The sequence below is a fragment of the Rhinatrema bivittatum genome, chromosome 6 (assembly GCF_901001135.1).
Source record: "Rhinatrema bivittatum chromosome 6, aRhiBiv1.1, whole genome shotgun sequence".
In the NCBI taxonomy this organism is placed as follows: Eukaryota; Metazoa; Chordata; class Amphibia; order Gymnophiona; family Rhinatrematidae; genus Rhinatrema; species Rhinatrema bivittatum.
This window is the reverse complement of record NC_042620.1, coordinates 273,427,651-273,448,111: the sequence shown is the minus strand read 5'-3', so window position 1 is coordinate 273,448,111 and position 20,461 is coordinate 273,427,651. Positions and strand designations below refer to the sequence as shown.

General features: G+C 45.6%; 1 protein-coding gene across 1 annotated transcript in view; it reads right to left on the bottom strand.

Moving 5' to 3' along the window:
• MED12 (mediator complex subunit 12) overlaps positions 1-20,461 on the bottom strand; it is a 573,790-nt gene that overhangs the window by 403,549 nt on the left and 149,780 nt on the right. The window contains exon 12 of the mRNA XM_029607961.1: positions 14,215-14,341. Coding sequence (XP_029463821.1) covers positions 14,215-14,341 — 127 coding nt within the window. The remainder of the gene's footprint in view (positions 1-14,214; positions 14,342-20,461) is intronic.

Below are 20,461 nucleotides of genomic sequence, written 5' to 3'. Positions count from 1 at the left end.
AGAATCCCCTTGAAGAGTTCCACCCAAGAAATAGACGAGGGGTCCACATTGAGTGGTGCTGCTTCCCTGGGAGCCTCCAGCTGAGAGGGAGTCCCGCTGGGGGTTGCTAGCTCCAGGGAGCCCCCTGAAGAGCTAGTCCCCGGCCCTGGGCGAGACTGAGCCTGTGGTGGATCTCCCAGGGCCTCCTCACATTGGGCGCATAAGGCATCGGCTTCCTGGCTCTGGGCGGCCCTGAGGTGGCATGCTGAGCAGAGGCCTAGGGATTTTACTTCCGTTATTGGAGGTGTCAAGGTTGCCTGCGCGTACATTTTTCGCTCCGGAGCGCCTGGCCGCATGTGCGCGTATCTGTGCGCGTATCTGAGCGCTTAACCCGGAATGTGCGCGCGGGTAGCTGAGTGCGCGTAGTCTGTGCGACCGGGACTTCCGCCCGCCGCTTATGCGTCCAAGGGTTCTTGTGCGTATAACTTACGCGCAGAAGTAGGTTTGTGCGCTTGGCCGGGCGGCGATGTGAACGGCGAGAATAAGGCCAAGATGGCGACGGCGACCATGCGAGCAAGATGGCGACTACCTTGGAGGGTCTCCACGTCGGAAGGCCCTTGGAAATGCCAGGGTCTGGCCCTGCTGGGGCGAATCAACCCGGTGGCGCTGGCTTCGGCCGATGGCCTGCGCTCGTCCTCAATCCTCGGAGACCGGCACAAGTAAAGATTTCTACCTTACCTTATCTTCAGCGCTTCCCGGTCTCGACCCGGGCGGTCTCCGGCTGCGGGGGGAGAGGGGCAACTACCTTCACCGCCGCTTTTGAGGGTGCACCCGCTGCCTCTCAGGCGCGCCCGAACTCCTCTCGCTTGGGGGCTGTAAGTCCTCGCCGCGATTCGGCCGCCGGACCGAGGCTGCCTCTATGCCGCGCCCGGGGGCTAGGTCCCGCCGCGATTCGGCCGCCAGACCGAGGCTCACCTCCGAGGGATCACGGAAATCACCTCGGGAATCTCGACTGGGGGAGGGACCCGAGGGTATCACCGCAGGAGAGCGGGGCTCGTCTTCAATAGAATTTTCTTCTTTAAATTTGGTTCCAACACTCGGAGAGCGTGCAGATAGCTCCTAACTGCTATGGAGACGGAAAATACTGAGGATCTGCACTTCCTGCAGGGGTATATGTACTAGGGGCTGACGTCAGATTGAAATCTGATCCGTCTCCAACTGCTAGCACGAGTACACTATACCCATTGGTTCTGAGTCCATCTGCTACACGCTAGGAAATTTGGCATTCAAGGGGATTTCCTCCAATATATCTCATTGATATATGATAAACCGACCTCGCAGATTTTGTAAATAATTGTTTATCAGGGGAGGTGAAGATTCAAAGAGGTGTACATCAGGGCTGCCCTCTATCCCCGTTACTCTAGATCCTATCCATAGATCCTCTCCTCTGGAAAATTGATGCCTGCAGAGAAGTGAAAGGATTTGGGGGACCTAATCACATTTTTAAGATTGCTGCTTACACAGATGACCTCTTGGTTTTCCTTACGCAACCCAAGAGATCGCTCCCTGTCATTCTAGATATTCAGCATCAATTTGGCCTCTTTGCAGGCCTTAAAATCAATTTTGATAAGTCTGAGGCTGTGAATATCACGGGAAAGCTATACAGAACTTGGCCTGGAATTTTCCCGCTCCGATGGGTATCAGATTGTCTCAAATACCTAGGCATTAGAATCCCAATACAAATAAGCAAGCTACACAGCACTAACATACAACCCCTCTTGCATCTCACAATACTATCTTTGAGACGGTGGACATCCCTACCGTTATCACTTATGGGTCGGGTACACCTATTTAAGATGGGACTATTGCCCAAGTGGCTATACTTATTACAGATGACCCCGATTTGGATAACAAAAAAAGATCATCAGACCCTCCGTCAAGCACTCAGATCTTTTCTCTGGTGGGGAAAACGAGCCCACTTACCCATTGACACACTAACTAGAGCAGTAGAGAGGGGAGGACTGGGGTGCCCAGATTTAGGAGTGTACAATCTAGCTTGTGGTTTGAGACACATAAAAGACTGGATCTTTGCAACCTCAACGATCACCCCATATCACCACCTGTTAGAATGGTCGGAGTAGCATCCCTCAAACCCTTATTACAACTTGACGCTTCTTTGCTTCTGTCTCACATAAAACCTCAAGTGCTCCTTTACATGTGCTGGAAAGCCTGGCTTATGTTTTGTAGAAAAGGACATGTAGCACAACGCCTGACTTCCCTGCTTACCATCACTGCACATGACTTATTCCCTCCAGGGAGAGAAAATAGCACATTCCGTCGGTGGAACCAGGTGGGAATTGCCTTTATATCTGACCTATATGATAATCTATCTGGGGCTCTCCTCCCTTTTCATACTTTACAACAAAAATTTGCACTACCCTCGTCTGATTACTTTGCATACCTCCAAGTCACTCACTTTATAAAGGCTATGCAACCTCAACTGCGGGAGACCCTGGAGGTCCAAAACCTAAGAGATATCATCCAATTGGGGAACAAAAACAAGTCATCTATCTCTTATTACTATAAGGTGATACTAAACCTAGATGATGCACAGGTCCTGAATTTGGCATATGAGAGGTGGACGACTTGGGCACTTTTTTCATTGACGTTTGCCGAATTTGAAACATGCTTTAAAGACTTACCTGGCATATCAGAAAATGTTCAGTTGCGGGAAATCCAATACAAATTTCTTTGGCAATGTTATATTACTCCTACCCGGGCCAAACAAATGAAAATTACGCATAGTGCCCTCTGTCCCAAATGTAAAAAGGAAGATAGTAACTACTTCCACCGTTTCTGGGACTGTGAGGCAATCTCCAGATATTGGCAGCAATTGAGCCATGCCTGTTCCACATACCTGCATAAGATATTACCTATTAACCCAAACCTTTGGCTATTTGGCTCTGATATACCGCCCCACCTGCACCTAACTCCGTACGAGATTTTATTTTTTAAAAAAGCAGGTCTCGTGGGGAAACAGGTCATATTAGCGGATTGGTTGACTTCAGCCAGGCCCAACTTTGACCATTGGTTTAGAAATATGCTGAACCTATGCTCCATGGAATATGTCCTTTCAACACCAGCTACACCAAAGAGATTGGTGGATACACCTTTGATATGGGCAGGGTTTATTAACCATCTTGCTCCTAGGGTCGGAATCACACGAGATCTCTGGAGCCCCGCAGCAGATATTGATCACCACTCGACGGGAGTTCCGGAAGATGCATGACCAACGATACTACTCATCTCACCTGGGATCAGCCAAATTACTCAACCAACACCAACCACTGACTTTTTATTGACTTTCTACCTCACCATGAGCAAAGAAGGGGAGGGGGGAGGGAGGGAGGGGAAGGAGTACGGGAATAACTCATAAAATGCCAAATGAAAATGTAATAGTTCTTGATTACAGTTCTGTTTTATTGGTTCATTTGAACAAAATTAAAAAAAAAAAACTGGAGACTACAACTGTACTCAACCAAGGTGGCGCTGGATTCCAGCAATACTATAGATGCCCTGATCTAGGGATAGGGCGACAGCTTACCTGCAACCTCATGGAATCTAGATTCACCTCATGGGCGATTTCTTGGTACTGTTCATGGGCAGCTGTGGGCAGGATGCTGAGTCCATCTGTCTACGCTAAGGAAAACAAAATTATCAGGTAAGTAATTTCTCCATTTCCTACTGTGTAGCCAGATGGACTCAGGACCAATGAGATGTACAAAAGCTACTCCCAAACGGGGCGGGAGGCTACCCGTGGTTTGGTTAACACCGCCCTTGCAAAGGCTGCGTCCTCTCAGGCCTGGACATCCAGGCGGTAGAACCTGGAGAATGTGTGTAAGGACCACCATGTCTCTGCTCGACAGATGTCAGCGGGAGACAATAGCTTAGCTTACGCCCAGGATACTGCCTGGTCCCTGGTAGAATTAGCTGTAACCTGGAGGGGTAAAGGCTTCCCTGCCTCTACATAAGCTCCCATGATCATATCCTTGATCCAGCGAGCTATGTAGCTTGTGAAGCCGCTTCGCCTTGTTTCTTTCCCCCGTGAAGAACAAACAAGCGATCTGTCTTACGCATCGATTCTGAACATTCCAGATACCGCACTAAAAGTCTACAGACGTTTAGATGGCAAAGGAGGCAGCAGTTTTCCATGTCCTTGCGTCTATCCAGGGACAGTAAGGAAATGGATTGGTTCAGGTGAAACTCTGAGACTGACAGTGCAAAGCTGTATTGTTCCTGGAGTAAACCGGAGGAACAGTTCCCGACATAACAGTGCCTGTAGTTCCGAGATGCAACGGGCCGAGCATATCACCACCGAGAATACTGTCTTTAGTATTAATAGGCTTAGTGACAGACTGCGCAGTGGTCTGAAGGAAGGTCCTGCTAGAAAGTCCAATACTAGATTGAGGTTCCATAAGGGGACTGGCCACTTTAAGGGTGGTCGGAGGTGTTTAACCCCTTTTAGGAAACAAGCCAAGTCCGGATGTGCCAACAGGTGGGTTCTGTTCACTTCGGCTCCAAAGCAAGAGAGGAGCTGCCACCTGGACCTTCAAGGAGTTGAAGGACAATCCTTTGCTCAGGCCGTCCCATAAAAATTCCAGGATCATGGGGATCTTGGCCGTTCACGGGGGCACCTTGCGTTCCTCATAACAGGCCTCAAATATTCTCCAGATCCGTACTTACGCCAGGGACATTGAGAACTTCCACGCACGCAGCAAGGTGGCGATCAAGGCCAAATATCCACACTTCATCAGGTGAACCCTCTCAAGGGCCAGACCGTAACAGAGAATAGAGTCGAGTCTTCGTGAAGAATCAGACCTTGCTGGAGAAGGTCCCTGTGTGGGAGAGGCAAAGGGGACTCTCCTTGAGAAGCCTCCACATGTCTGCATACCACGGGCATCTGGGCCAATCTGGGGCCACCAGGACCAATCCTCTGTGGTCTTCCATCTTGCGGATGATCTTACCCAGTAGTAGCGTGAACAGCAAATCCCCCTCTGGCCAGATATGGACAAGGGTGTCGATCCCTTGGGAGCACTGATCTAGTCTGTGACTGAAGAATCGGTTGTGAGATGTAGCCAGTAGGTCGATGGATGGGAGACCCCAGCGATCTACTAGGATCTGGAAGGCTCCGGTCGACAACGTCCATTCCCCTGGATCAGGCTCTCCCTGCTGAGAAAGTCTGCTCTGTCGGTGTCTTTTCCCAAGAAGTGGGAGGCCGAGATCCCTTGTAGGTTTAACTTCGCCCATTCCATAAGGGGTCTATCTCCAGAGACTCTTGGTGGCTCTTGTTCCTCCCTGGCGGTTGGATGTAGGCAACCGTTGTGTTGTCTGACATCACGCGGATTGCCTGTCCCTGGTGCCTGTGGCTGAACTGCAGGCATGCCCATCTGACCGCTCGCGCTTCCAGGTGGCTTATGTTCCAGCTCGCCTCTTCCTCGGTCCATCACCCCTGAGTTGTCAATTCCTGACAGTGAGCTCCCCACCCTCAGAGGCTCGTGTCCGTTGTGAGGAAAATCCAGTTCAGTGGGGACAGGCTTATACCCTTGCTTAGGTGAACTTCCTGTAGCCACCACTGGAGCAGAAAACATACTTCCATCAGTAGGTGGAGGCAAATCAAGTAGTCTTGAGACAGTGGGTTCCAACATGCCCTCGCCCACGGTACTACTTCAGGGTTGACGCCATGAGGCCGAGGACCTAGAGATAAGCTCCACACTCTGGGGCACATTGTGTTCGTCAGACCCACTTGGTCCATCAGTTTCCTTCTCCTCAAGGGAGGGAGAAAGACCTTGCCCTGCTTAGTGTCAAATCAGACTCCCAGGTACTCGAAGGACAGAGAGGGCTTGAGGCTGCTCTTGTCCATATTCATGACCCAACTGAGTTCCTGTAGGAGGGACCTGGCCGTGCTGGTCACCTGGAGGCTCTCTTCTAACGACTTCGCCCGGATCAGCCAGTCGGCCAAGCAAGGGTGCACCAGGATCTTTTCTTTCCTCTGTGCCACCGCCACTACCACCATAATTTTGGAGACTGTTCTGGGGGCGGTTGCCAGGCCGAAGGGCAACGCCTGAAACTGGTAATGAATGGCGGCCCAGTACCGCAAAGCATAGGAAACGCTGGTGGTCTTGAAGTATTGGAATATGAAGGTACCCTTGGTGAGGTGAGGCATGTCCCGAGACAAGCTGATAGGGCTGAGAGGGCAAAGCCTTCCCAGCTGGGGCTCAGCCTAGGCAGAGGCAGTTGCTGACTAAGCTTGAACAAAGGCTTGAAGGCCCTAAAAGAATTCCAACCAAGAGAAGGCCACCAAGTCCATATTTAGCTCAGGAGGAACTGGGGTAGGGACTGCTGAACTGCTCTCTCCCTTGGAGGACACAGCCCTGGAATTGCTGAGGTCCAGGGTGCTGCCAGATAAGGTCGTGGCTGATCCGCCCTCCAAATGGGAGGGGCTGGACTTGGAAAAGTTCTGAGAGTCCAGCCCTCCTTGGGCATCTTCACAGTGCTGACAAAGGAAAGATTCCAGGTCAGACTGTGCAGCCTTAATATGGCAGGCAGCACAAAGGGAGTGTCACTTGAGTTTCTTTGCTGCCGGGGCCATAATACTCTGAAGCTTGTGCGTTCAGCCAGCTAGTGCTTCTCGAGCGTGCACAGACTCGCCTCAGCACATGTAAATCTAAGCAGCCGGATGTACGCGTATGCGCGCGGTTATGCACATACTTACGCGCATGTTATGTGCACAAAAGGCCAGCCCGCACCCCATGTACTAACGGATATGGGGGAAAACAGCGCAGCATCAAACCACGCGCAAGATGGCGCTGCTGTGGGCCGCCACAGGGCATGTCCTCTAAGCCTGAAGCGGGGCCTAGCCCATCGGGGAGGGGCCACTCAACCCGCTCTGAAACCCCCTTTCCTTGCCCTAATGAGATTGAGAATGTCGTCAGTACAGTGTGCCAAGCAAGGAGAGCGAAGGAAAGACTTACCGAAGCCCTTCCACGACTCTAGATCGGATGATCTCTTCTCTACTTTCCTGGTCTCAGGGCTGTGGGAGAAAGGGCTTAGGCCGTCACCACCGCGCTTGGCTTCCTGCAGCCGCTGCCTTTCAACTGCTTCAGCAGCAAGGTCCATGCCGGGAGCCAGCTACCAGACCAAGGCACACCTCTGAGGGATCTCAGAAACCACCTCAGGAATTCTCGACTGGGGGAGGGACCCTTAGGTATCACCACAGGAGAGAGGGGCTCGATCTCTCTATCAATTTAAAGGTAAATTACTCCTTTCAAACTAGTGCTGCAATCCTGCTATACACCGCGCTAGTGTGGGGATAGTGTCTACATCTGCTAGGAGACGGAGAAACACTGAATGGCTGAGGTCACTGCAGGTGTGACGTCAGCTTTGAAACCTGACTCGATCTCCATCTGCTAGCAGGGGAACACATAACCCATTGAGATCCTGAGTCCATCTGGCTACACACTAGGAAATATTTCCTTAGATTACGCCTGAGTCTACCCCCTTTCACACTCATCCCATGACCCCTCGTTCCAGATCTTCCTTTCTGTTGAAAGAGGCTTGCCTCCTGTGAATCACAATCTTTGATATATTTAAATGTCTCTACCATATCTCCCCTATCTTACCTTTATTTTCTAGAGCAGGGGTGCTCAAACTGGTCCTACAGGCCCCTCCCCAGCCAGTTGGTTTTTCAGGATATCCCTAATGAATATGCATGATTTATTTACATGCACTACCTCCTGTGTATTCAAATTTCTCATGCATATCATTAGGGATATCCTGAAAACCCAACTGGCTGGGGGGCCTGTAGGGCCAGTTTGAACACCCCTGCTCTAGGGTATACATGTTTAGATCTTTAAGTCTATCCCCATATGCTTTAGAACGAAGACCACTGATCATTTTATTAGCCATCCGGTTTATATTTTGAAGGTGCAGTCTCCAGAACTGTACACAGTATTGCAAGTGAGGTTTCACCAGGGATCTATACAAGAGCAATATCATCTCCCTTTTTCTGCTGACCATTCCTCTCCATATGCACCCAAGCATCTTTCTGGTTTATGCCATCATCCTATTCGCCTGTTTGGCTACCTTGATGTAAACAACCTCCGATCCTGTTCTTGTTTCATTTATTTAAAATCTTTTATATATTGCTTCCGCCAAGTCATTGTTCAATGTGGTTTACAATAAGATACATTCATAAAAAGCATAATACATGGCATTAAAACAGCAACATATAACTACTTACTGTTTATGCCCACTTAAAATACAAAACCTTTGCTCTTTTCCTGAAACACTTTCTCTCTCTTCTTTCAACTCAGCTGGCAAAGCATTCCAAAATGTGGGGCCAACATATAAAAAAAGTGCTCACTCGTATATTGCAATCTATAATCTTATATTTCAGGAATAACCAACAAATTAAATTCAGATGATCTTAGCATGCGTATCTGAATATAGACATTTTTAAAATTTATATTCTGTTTTACAGCATTTCAAAGCGAATTACATTCAGGTACTGTACGCATTTCCTTACTTCCAAAGGGCTTACAATCTAACTGGGAGATGCATCAAGCCACGGTAGTGCTCTAACATGCATTAAACAGATTATATTGTACAACAGAGCAATATTGTGTGATATACATGACAATTTGCATGGCCCTGCCCAGGTTCCCTCCTCTATTACAATGACCTGCTTTGTATGTGATTAGCATGCATTAATAATGCAAATGCATTCAAAGCATGACATTACTAGGCAATTTGATGTAAATAATTGATTGTGGCCAAACGAGAAACGGTCAGCCGCGATAAGATACCACCCTTCCTGGGGAATTGGTAAATGTAATGCAGAAGCCCCGGGTCCCAAGGCTCCAGTGTTACATTTATATAAATTTCTTCTTTATTGAGAGAATTTCACAAATAAAATAAACCATACACCAAGCAAACAACGTGCAATTGTTCTTTCTACACTCCATTTATGTAGTACACCACCGTTGGAACCCAAACGAGGACATGGCATTGCAAAATAAAAAGGGACACAATTTTAAATCTGATGCCAGCGGCAATTGATGGCCGGTGGGAACTGAGCACACTGCTGCTCTGGGGGGCTCGACTCGAAAGGAAACTTACCGAAACATCAAAAACCCTAAGAATCTAAAGAGAGGAGAACTGGTGGGATCCCCGCGTAGACTGTGTGATCCCAACGAGGTTTAATCAGGAAAAAATAGCGAAAAAAACACCAAAACCTTTAACAAGAGAGAAAGACTAGACTCAACCGGGAAACACCAGGCTCTGCAGAAAAGACTGAAGGGACCCCCACGTTGTTAATGCATGCCCAAGCATGCTCAGAGAGGCTCAAAGTTCTAGAAATTTGGACATAAGTTTTCCATGCTGGGCTCCATCGGATGATGTCACGTATGTGTGAGGACTGCCATCCTATTTGTCCTCAGAAAATTTATTTTATATCTTTGGGGTAGGAAGGAGGGTCCCACTGAACCCCAATGATTTCTACATATATTTGTGGGGGAGGGAGGGAGGAGGAAAGGAACGCAAAACTTCCAACGAGATAAATAAATAAATAAATAAATATAGTGAAGTTAAGGTTTTTTTTATACCGGCATTCAAGAACTCGTTCTCATCATGTCGGTTTACAGAAAACAGGGGTGCAAAAATATAACCAAAAACATAAATAAACGTGGAGAAGAGAAGCAGTTACAATTAACAAGGGTTCATGAACTGGGATTATAAGAAATAAAAGAGATAGAGGAGGATAATTATATACAAGTGTACAATGTAAATAAGGAGTCCTCTATATATACAAGAGAACAAAATAAATATGGAGATGGGTTTTGGGAGATGGGGTTTGGATTTTTGTGAACAAAGGGTTTTGGGATGAGAGATATGCCATCTTTTCTTTTATATTAGGGTGTCGGGGCTGCCTAGAGTGGCAGCCCTGAGCCCCATTCAACTTTTTCTTTTTGCAGTCACCTTAAGCAGCCAGTTCTTTAAGATGATGGTGGTCCCTTGAGGTTGGGGCCACCATCACACCTAAAGGGCCACTAGCAGCGATCTTATGTCCAGCGGTATCTGTCCATGAGAGAAAATGTGCCATAGAACAGCAATGTTTTTCGGGGGAAGGGCCCCACTATCATGGCAATCCACTTCTGCAATAGGTGGACTTCCCGCAAAAAAAAACATTGCTGCTTAATGATCCCGGTATAAGTTTGTACCTGAAGCAACAGAGGGTAAAGTAACTTGCCTAAAGTCACCAGGAATGGCAGTGGGATTTGAACCCTTCAAAGTAATCTAAAATATTATCACTAGAATTTTAAGCTGTGCATGTCACTTTATTGGAAGCCAATCTAGGCTGCACATAATTTTGCAGCTGAATGCTATATTCTATCAACTGTAATATTTGCAAGTACTTATTTGCAAATTCTAGATAAAAGACCATTGCAATAGTCCAGCTGACCAAAAATTACTGCCTGCAGCACTGATCTAAAAGGATCAATAAACAAATACTTCAATGCTTTCTGCATTTCCAGTTTATAAAAGGCATTTCTTGCCACTTGTTTAATTTGGACTTTAAAAGTTAATTTAGAATATAAATTACCCCCAAATTCCTAGCTTCTGAAATAATTGGCATAGTAACCCCGTCATAAAACAAATCCTTTAAATCTCCCTTTGCTGGACTTCCCCTGTCAATAGTAAAATTGTTTTCTGCAAATTTAACACCAGCTTATTACCACCTAACCAATTAGTAAGAGTGGCAAGACATTCCTGAATTAACACTGGAAAATCTCCATCATCGCTGTATGGTGTATAAAACAAGTTGTCTGCTACTCCCAACCACTTTAATACCATTCCCAAAGGATGCAGGTAAATAGTTGTAAGGGATCTTTGGTTTCCCCTTATCAAAGGAGTATACCAATTAATCGGGAGGTTCTGGGTTGAAATAATTCAGAGGTTTTGCTCCCCCATGTCCTCGCTGTTTATCTACAGCACAGTCTTTCTTCATAGATTAGACTTTCAAGCAGCAAGGAGCTTGCTGTCTCCTGTTGTGTAATTTTCCTAAGTTATTGGAAAGGAATAAGGAAGCATTCCATTTATAACATCTATAACTCTGCCACAGCTGCTCTTTGTAAATAACTCTACACGATGTTAAACTACTACTGTATTTCTCCTTCCTCCCAGTTCGACCACCCTTGTTATTTGTAACTGCAATTTCCTTTGCACTTGTTCCAGTTTTAATGTATTTTGCACCCCTCATTCAATTGTAAACCAGCATGATGTGATTGTATCATGAATGCCGGTATATAAAAAACTGAAATAAATAAATTTAAGAGCCAGCCACCAGTTGACTTGACTATCCAGTCTTTTCAGATTGGCTTAAAACGTTCAAAACAATTTTTGAGAATTCCCTGAGACAGCCAATCCCCCTGGTTGCAGTGGATTGGGGCATCCCCGTATTCAAGGCTGGATTTGGGGTAAAGGAAGACCTACAGAGTGTTTTATCTCCCCCAGATTATACACCTGACAGTGACTTGTTATAGAGGAAGAGTATTCTTGCATTAACTCCTGTGTTTGGAGGCAAGGATGTTTTATTCCATTCTTCTTCCTCCTTGGGTTCAACTATTATGTTGTCCAATCGGATCCGATAGCCCATGGTACCTGGGGATCAGTATTCCAAACCTACTAAAGAAGGAAGTCTTTTATCCAGAAAGATAACAGAGGTGTTACAAATTCCATCTAAAGCAAGGGATCCCAGTAATGTGCACTACCAGGAGAAACAAAGAAGATACAACACAAAGGTAACCAGAAATTTCTGGCTTTTGAGGAAAGTATTAATCAAGAGTGAGGGGTGCCCCCAGACACTGACCAAGGAGTAAATGGATTAAACAAGCTGATTGTAAAAGGAGAAATTATTATTTACCTGATAATTTCCTTTCCTTTAAGTAAGGGCAGGTCAATCCCAACGAGTGGGTTAGGCATCTCTGCCAGCAGATGGAGTCGGAGCAAAAGCTGACATCATAGCTTTATAGTCCCACCCCGACATCACCCCACCAGTATTGTCTGGAAAAGCCAAACTGTGAACAAAACTGATTATACTTGAACATTATAATCAACAGCCAAGATCTACAGTGACCTCTTCATTTCCCAATCCAAGGGCCATTACTCAATCATTTTTCTTGACCTATTTGCTGCTTTTGACACGGCTGATTACCTTGACACACTGTACTCCACTGGATTTCAGGGATGCTTCTTGTCTCTCCCATTCTACTTCTACTGTATTCGCTGGTGATTTCTTCTCCATCACTATTCTGCTATCAGTCAGTGTGCCTAAAGGCTCTTCTCTTCTCTCAGTGCTCTGACCTCCTCCAATGGCTTTCAGTATCATTTTTATGCTGACTCCCAGAGAGAACTCTGCTTATCCCACTGTCACCTTAAACTTAACATGGCCAAGACAGAACTTCTCATCTTTCCCCACAAAATCACTTCCACTTTGCTCTCTTTTTCTGTCTGTGGACAGCATTCTCATCCTCCCGATTTCATCAGCCCATGAACTAGGAATCATCTTTGATGCTGCCCTCTCCTTCTCTACAAACATCGAAAACAATGCTCAAGCATGGTGAGACCGCACCTTGAAAACTGTGTACAATTCTGGTTGCCGCATCTCAAAAAAGATATAATTGCGATGGAGAAGGTTCAGAGAAGGGCGACCAAAATGATAAAGGGGATGGAACAGCTCCCCTATGAGGAAAGACTAAAGAGGTTAGGACTTTTCAGCTTGGAGAAGAGATGGCTGAGGGGGGATATGATAGAGATGTTTAAAATTATGAGAGGTCTAGAACGGGTAGATGTGAATCAATTATTTACTCTTTCGGATAGTAGAAAGACTAGGGGGCACTCCATGAAGTTAGCATGGGGCACATTTAAAACTAATCAGAGAAAGTTCTTTTTTACTCAACGCACAATTAAACTCTGGAATTTGTTGCCAGAGGATGTGGTTAGTGCAGTTAGTATAGCTGTGTTTGAAAAAGGATTGGATAAGTTCTTGGAGGAGAAGTCCATTACCTGCTATTAAGTTCACTTAGAGAATAGCCACTGCCATTAGCAATGGTAACATAGAATAGACTTCGTTTTTGGGTACTTGCCAGGTTCTTATGGCCTAGATTGGCCACTGTTGGAAACAGGATGCTGAGCTTGATGGACCCTTGGTCTGACCCAGTATGGCATTTTCTTATGTTTTTATGTTCTTATTTATTTATTTCTAACATCACAAATCTATCCCCTCCTTTCTAAGTATTCTACCAAAACCTGCATCCATTCTCATTACCTTCCACTTAGCCTACTGCAATTTGCTCTTTGTAGGCCCTCCCCACTGAACCATTTATCTCCACTACAATCTATTCAAAATTCAGTTTAATGACTTATCTTCCTTCCTCATCACTATGACTTGTAACCTTTCTTCTCAAGTTGCTACATTGGCATCCCATCTGCAATCACACAGAATTCAAGCTTCTCTTTCTGGCCAACAAATGCATTCACTCTGCAGTTCCTCATTACCTACCTTCTCTCCCCCTACACTTTCCCTCGTGAACTCATCACGCAAGTTGCTCTTATCTGTGTCCCTCTCTACCATCAACTTCTTAATTTGCACTTTCCACCTTGGTGCACCATATGCCTGTAATAGACTTGAGTCTGCACGTCACGCTCACTCTCTGGTGTATTCAAATCCAGTCTAAAGCCTCACCTTTATGAGGTTGCTTTTAAATTCTAAACACTTCTCTTCAATAAATTCCCACAGACTCTTGTTTGTTATGTATGGTTGTGTGGACTAGTCTAAGCTCCATTGAGCAGGAACTCTTCTTATGTGTTTCTGTACAGCACATGTCTAGTAGCAGTTTAGAAATGGTAAATAGTAGTAGTAGAAAGGAGGGGGTATATACTCTGTATAGGAGCCTTGATATGTAGAGAGCAGGAACACACTTCATACAAAAAAATGGATGCATAAGGAGTGGGGACATACCAAGTATGGAAGCATGGGTGTGTATGGAGTAAGTACATATTCAGCAGAGGAGATTGAAAGCATAAGGAGTAAATACATATCGTACAGCAGCATGGGTGTGTAAGGAGTGTGTACATACTCAGTACAGGAGCATGGATGAGTAAGGTGTAGGTACATACTCAGTACGGGAGCTTGGGTATCCAGAAACTGCATAAGGACATCCTGGAAAACGGGAGCGCTGGCAGCTGAGAGAGATCCTGATGAGATGGAGCCTTTCTCATCCACACCTTCTGACTCTCCACATCTCTGCAGAGAAAACTGAATTAATGCCAGATCTCCTGGAAATAAAATCTATAATCATTTTTCCTATCAACTTCAAACATCGTTCTTCCATCTCTTTTTTCACATCCAATCATTTTCTACTCCCCTTCGACTGAAGTCCAGACACTGCCTTACCCAGGGACAATAGGACTCACCTCTGCCCCAAAGAGTGGACATTGCCTGACCAGAGAAAATGAACATTGCTTAATTCTGGCTCTTGGGATTAAACTCTGCCCTTGGAGCAGAGAAGTGAAGGCTTGGGGGGAAAAAAAAAGTAAATATTCAGGAAAATATTAGTTTCTGTTTTTACCCACTTTTTTTTTCAATAGACAAATGGAAAATTTTTGGAAAAAATTAAATATTCTTTTCATATGATGAATGAAATGCTAAGGGTGGGGAGATAGTAAGGGGGGAATTGAAGTACTGTTTATACATGTTATTAGACTGCAGTAATAATATGTTGTTCAATGTATGTTAAGCTAATGTTTCAAATACAGTGTTTTTTGTGATGTATTATTTGCTTCAAATAAAAATAAATTAAAAAAAAAAAACAAAAAACCAGTTTTCAAATATTATAGCTGCCCTTCAGTCCCAAAAATGATTTCTGCAGGCTTTTGGGGTAATTTTCAGACTGTCTGCACTGGAACATCAAGTATTTTTTCCCTCAAGTACTGCACCAATTTTTAAAGTGAAAAATAGAGTAGCTTACCTGTAGCAGCTGATCTCCAAGACCAGTAGGATGTCAGTCCTCACGAAACCCACCTACCTCCCCTTGGCTTCTCAAAGTAAGGCTAAGAAATTTGACTGAAGGGGCTGACGCACGGGCATGAGGTATTGTGAGATAAAAGTTCCAGGCCGAACTCCATCGGATATCACCCCCCATTTGTGAGGACTGAAAGTAGTACATGTGTACCTGCTTTATTGGGCAAGTACTTTTTTAAGAACACAAGAAATGCCATACTGGGTCAGACCAAAGGTCCAGCAAGCCCAGTATCCTGTTTCCAAGAGTGGCCAATCCAAGTCACAAGTACCTGCAGGATCCACAAGTACCTGCAGGTTAGACAGATTCCAAGCTGCTTATCCCAAGAATAATTAGTGGACTTCTGCAATTCTGCCTTAATTGTTTATGGACCCTTCCTCCAGGAAAATATAATAGATCCAAAAATCCAACCTATACAAGCACTTTTCTTTCCTGGGAACACCTCCTCTAAATGTAACTAGAAATAAGAGCATTGAGGAGCACTGCTTCCCACCCCCCAGAAATGCCCACACATAAATGCAGCTCAAGTACGAGCATAGTGTAACACTTCTGCTCCCCCACACACCCAGGACTGCCGCCCACAAATACAGCTGAAGAAGGAGCATAATCTAACACCTCCCCCCAACAGACTTCACTACATGGAGGGAGGAGCATTCTCCTACTGCCTAATCAGTGCATGTAAATTCTTACCTCGCCCACACTGATGGCTTTCACAATTACACAACAAATCCAGAAATAAAACATGCAAAAGAGGAGAGCAGCTTATTTCATTCTTTGCAAACTTATTGGAAGTCCATGAAGAGAAAAATGAAGGTTCAGAATCAGCATCTCGATGTTTCACAAATTGAGTCTGACTGGACAAAAACTTCTGACCTTAGTATTTTCAAGAATATATTTGACAAATAGTAAAAGCCCGTCTATGAACTGGGAAGTACCGTGACATGCAGGAAGAGCGCAACTGAGAATCACTTCCCCATCCCCTGTTTCCTTTATCCCCCCTTCCAATGTTCTTTTGATCCCTCACACTCCCTCTTTCACTTCCTTCCCCCAAGAACCCCTCATTCTCCCTGGTTCCCACTCCCTCCCTTCACAACCTCTCATGCACCCTATTTTACTCTCTTCCCCACCCCGCAAACCTCTAACACACCCAGGTTCACTCCCCCCTCACCCCCACTGATCACTCTCTCTTTCACTTCCCTCCATCTGTTCCCTCCCCTCAAACTCATGCACCCTGATTCCCCCCCACAAACCTCTCAGTCACCCTAGTTCACTCCCTCCACCACCTCCATGAACCTTACTTACCCCAGATCACTTCCCCCTCCCAATGCCAGTTCACTCAATCACTCCCCCCACTCCAATTACTCCTCCTTTTTCCTTTCTTAGCCAATTCCCCCCCCCCCCCCCATGAACCTCTCATGCATCCGGCTCCCCCCACAATCTCTCAGTCACCCTGATGAACTCCTTCACTTAGTCTGGATCACTCCCCCACCTCACAAACCCCTCTCCCTGGTTCATTCCTCCCACCATCCCCAGCTCACTCATTCATTCTTCACTTCATTCACACATATTTAAGACCCTATGTGCCCCTTACAATCTGGTGGAAGAGGAGAAATAAACAACAATGTATGTCCTAGTAGACACTGGGCAGAGGCTACAATTTTTCAGGGAAACCCACAGATTCCAGGGGAGCATGCTGTCCCTCCAAGAGTATGAAGGTCAGGTTACCTCTGGGGTGGAAACATAAGAAATGCCATACTGGGTCATACCAAGGGTCCATCAAGCCCAGTACCCTGTTTCCAACAGTGACCAATCCGTCACATGTACCTGGCAAGCACTCAAACATTAGATAGATCACAAGGTACTATTGCTTATTAATTATCATAATAGCAGCTCCAGGTAGGCATGTTACCAGGCGATCCTCACGCCCACCAGCCACCCAGCTGTCTACATTCCTAATAATCGAATCACCAACTATGACAGCCAACCTAACCCTTCCTCCTGGTCAGTAGGCCTTTGGGAGATATCCTCGGTGAGAAAGGACAATGCATCACCTGGAGAGCAGGTCCTTGCTACAGGATCCTTTCCTGCTGCACCAGGTTGATGCTTTCCAATCATGAGACCTTCTTCCTCCAAGGCAGCACCAGGGCTGCCAGACTGGAGTTGGGACTTGGCTACTATGTCCCTGAAGGTCTCATCTATATACCTCTGTCTGCCTCAGCTCCTCCAGGTCTGCCACTCTAGCCTCCAGAGCTCGGACTCGTTCTCTGAGAGCCAGGAGCTCTTTGCATCGCATGCACTTGTACAACTTCTCACCGGCGGGTAAAAAAAAAAAAATCATACATATGACACTTGATGCAAAAGACTGGGAAGCCCCCCTTTTGCTGCTGGACTGCTGCCTTCATCTCAAATTTGTTCAGTTCCTACTTAAGTTTTAGGTAGCTATGGGAGTAGGAATGTGTCTAATTAATGTCCTTTAAATGTATTAGTGAATTCACTATATGTCTGGTAGTGGCCTACAGGGGAATGATCAAACTCAATAAGGTTTTGGGGTTTTTTTGTTTTTTTTAAAGTGGCACCTGCCTATAAATTGAAGGATAGGGGTGGGAGGGTTGGGAAATACAAACAGTCTAACTTCAGTTAGTCAGCCAGAGTGACTCACTGCTCTCTTGATTAATAGATGTTGGTACCTAATCAAACCAAATCACACTACCTTAACAGCTTTCCAAGGTGAGTAACTGAACTGAACTTTTCAACCTTTTTACTTAAATATACACTGCTCCTAGCTTATTTCTAGCTTCTGGCTACTTTTTTCTTTTTTTTTTGTTTTTAATATACAAACAATTGTTTTTAATATACAAACAATAACTTCTGCTTACTAGTTGCCTTACTGACTGACTATTTAAAAATGCAGTCTAACTTCTGTTTATTCACTGCTTTACTGACTATTAAAAGCACAAACACACTAAATAATATTCCCAAATAGTTAACTTCACCCCAATACTTTTAAAAAAGAAAATGTCCCAAGCAAAAACTTACTGATTCCTTTCAGCCTCCAGCAAGGTGATCCTCTCCTCTCTGCAGATAATGGTGAGGATCCATTGGTCCAGGGTTACACTGGGCTACCGGTTCGCAAAGAACCACAGCCTGTTCCTGACACGGTACGGGGACAGCAGCTACACTTTCTCTGATCCAGTCAAAACCCTGTCCCAGGAGTTGACTGAGGCGCTGGTTAGGACTCTGGGGCCTTCTGCTGTCGGGGACAGCTAAGAGAGGCCTATTTATTTTATTTATTTATTTTATTAAAGGCTTTTATATACCGACTTTCTTGATACAAATCAAATCAACTCGGTTTACAATGAACTAAGCAGAAAATATAATTAACCAATCAACAAGCGATAAAGGAGCATAAAAGTTACATTATAACAAGGATGCCTTAACCTGGAGTAAGAAATAAAGAGGGGGTGAACGAAAAGATAAATAAATAAATACTATATACAAAAGAGGGGGGCAAGGAGCCAACCTCGTTAATAGATACTATGCATGAGAAATATGGAAAAATTTGTTTACATAAGTGGGTGATGTTGTTGATTGGTCCAAGTTGTTGATTGGTCCAAGAGGGAATAGGATAATGATTCCTCAGGTGGAAGAAAGCCTTCCTCGCCCCTGATCTCACAACCCTATTAAAGGAGGCTGGGTTTTGGGTGCTAGCAGAGAGCTGCTGGAGAGTTGTGCAGTGATCAGAGATCTGTGCCACCACATTCTTCATACGATCTCTGAAGAGATTCTCTCCTGTGCACAGCACAGCGAGTCGCTCCTGCACCTCCTTTCGGAAATCCAAGGCCCACAGCCAGGTAAATCTGCAGGCAGTGATCCCTGCGGCAGAGACTCTAGATGCTGCCTTGAAAACATCAAGGATTGAACAGACCCAGTGTTTTCATACTCTAGACCATGTCATGCTGCTGCTGTTGAGGCAACTGCTCGGCCACTTCTTGCACCTGCTTCAGGATATCCAACGCATATTGACTCATGAAGAGCTGTTAAGCCGCTATGCGGACAATGAGCATAGCTCCCTGAAACACCTTTCTCCCAAGAGTATCCATGGCCTTCAGGTGCCTCCCAGTGGAAACAGAGGAGTGGGTCTGAAGGCACTTGGCTTTTATGAGAGCGGATTCAAGCACAACCAATTAATGTGGCAGCTGTAGCTTATCAAATCCGGGCGCCTTCTGGATGAGATACACTGCATCCACCTTCTTATTAACAGGAGCCACCAGGAGGGGTTTCTCCCACATCCTCAACAGTAACTCCATAAGGATCTCATGAACCTGAACTGCAACAGTTTTAGTGTAGCTGGGTTTAAACAAGGTTTGGATAAGTTCTTGGAGGAGAAGTCCATTACAGGTTGTTAATCAAGTTGACTTAGAAAATAGCCACTGCTATTACTAACATCAGTAGCATGGGATATACTTAATTTTTGGGTTCTGCCAGGTACTTGTAAGCCTGGATTGGCCACTGTTGGAAACAGGATGCTGGGCTTGATAGTCTGACCCAGTATGGCAATTTCTTATGTTCTTATGGATGTTCCACATACTAGAAGATATCCAGCATCCCCCTCCATCTGCAACATAAAGGGAATGGCCTTGGCCATCAACTGAACAAATCCTGTGAAGAAGACTTCCAGAGACTTCCTTCTGCTGTCAAGAGGAGATGGGTCAGGGGGAAGGCCATCATGTGTCATCTTCCAAAGCCTCTGAGGAGCCGCCACCCCCTCAGGGATTAAGAGGGTCCTCCTCACTTTCATAGGGGATGGATATCATGGCACTCAGTCCTTGGCCAGTGGTATGGGAACCCAATTGACTGGCCAAGTGAGATGGGACCCCAAGGCCATCCCTGCCCTTGGGGGTGCTTCCTCCTCCCATGAACCATGGGCGACCACCAGACTAGCAGGCAGTGGCACCGATGCCCTATCGGGCATCGATGCTGCAGTGGCTGTTGGTTGATGGAGAGGATTTCATTGATGCTGCATCTAATTGAGCTAGTGCAATAAAAAGGGCTGAAGCCTTCAGAGTTTCTATGTTTATTCAAATACAATGGTTAGTGGTTATGAAAAGAACTGCTAAGTATCTAAATAGCATGCAATATGCTGTCTTCAATCAGAAGAAAATGCAGATACACTGACTGTGGTAAAAATACTAAAGATGGACATTTACAGCATCATATAGCCTGGCTATTTATATGGGATACTGTATATGAAGTCCTTTTATGAGAAAGAATTTGAACATACATCCAATGAGAAGGAGACAAGTGCTCTCAACTGCATTTTTATGGCATCTAAAAGGTATAAAAGA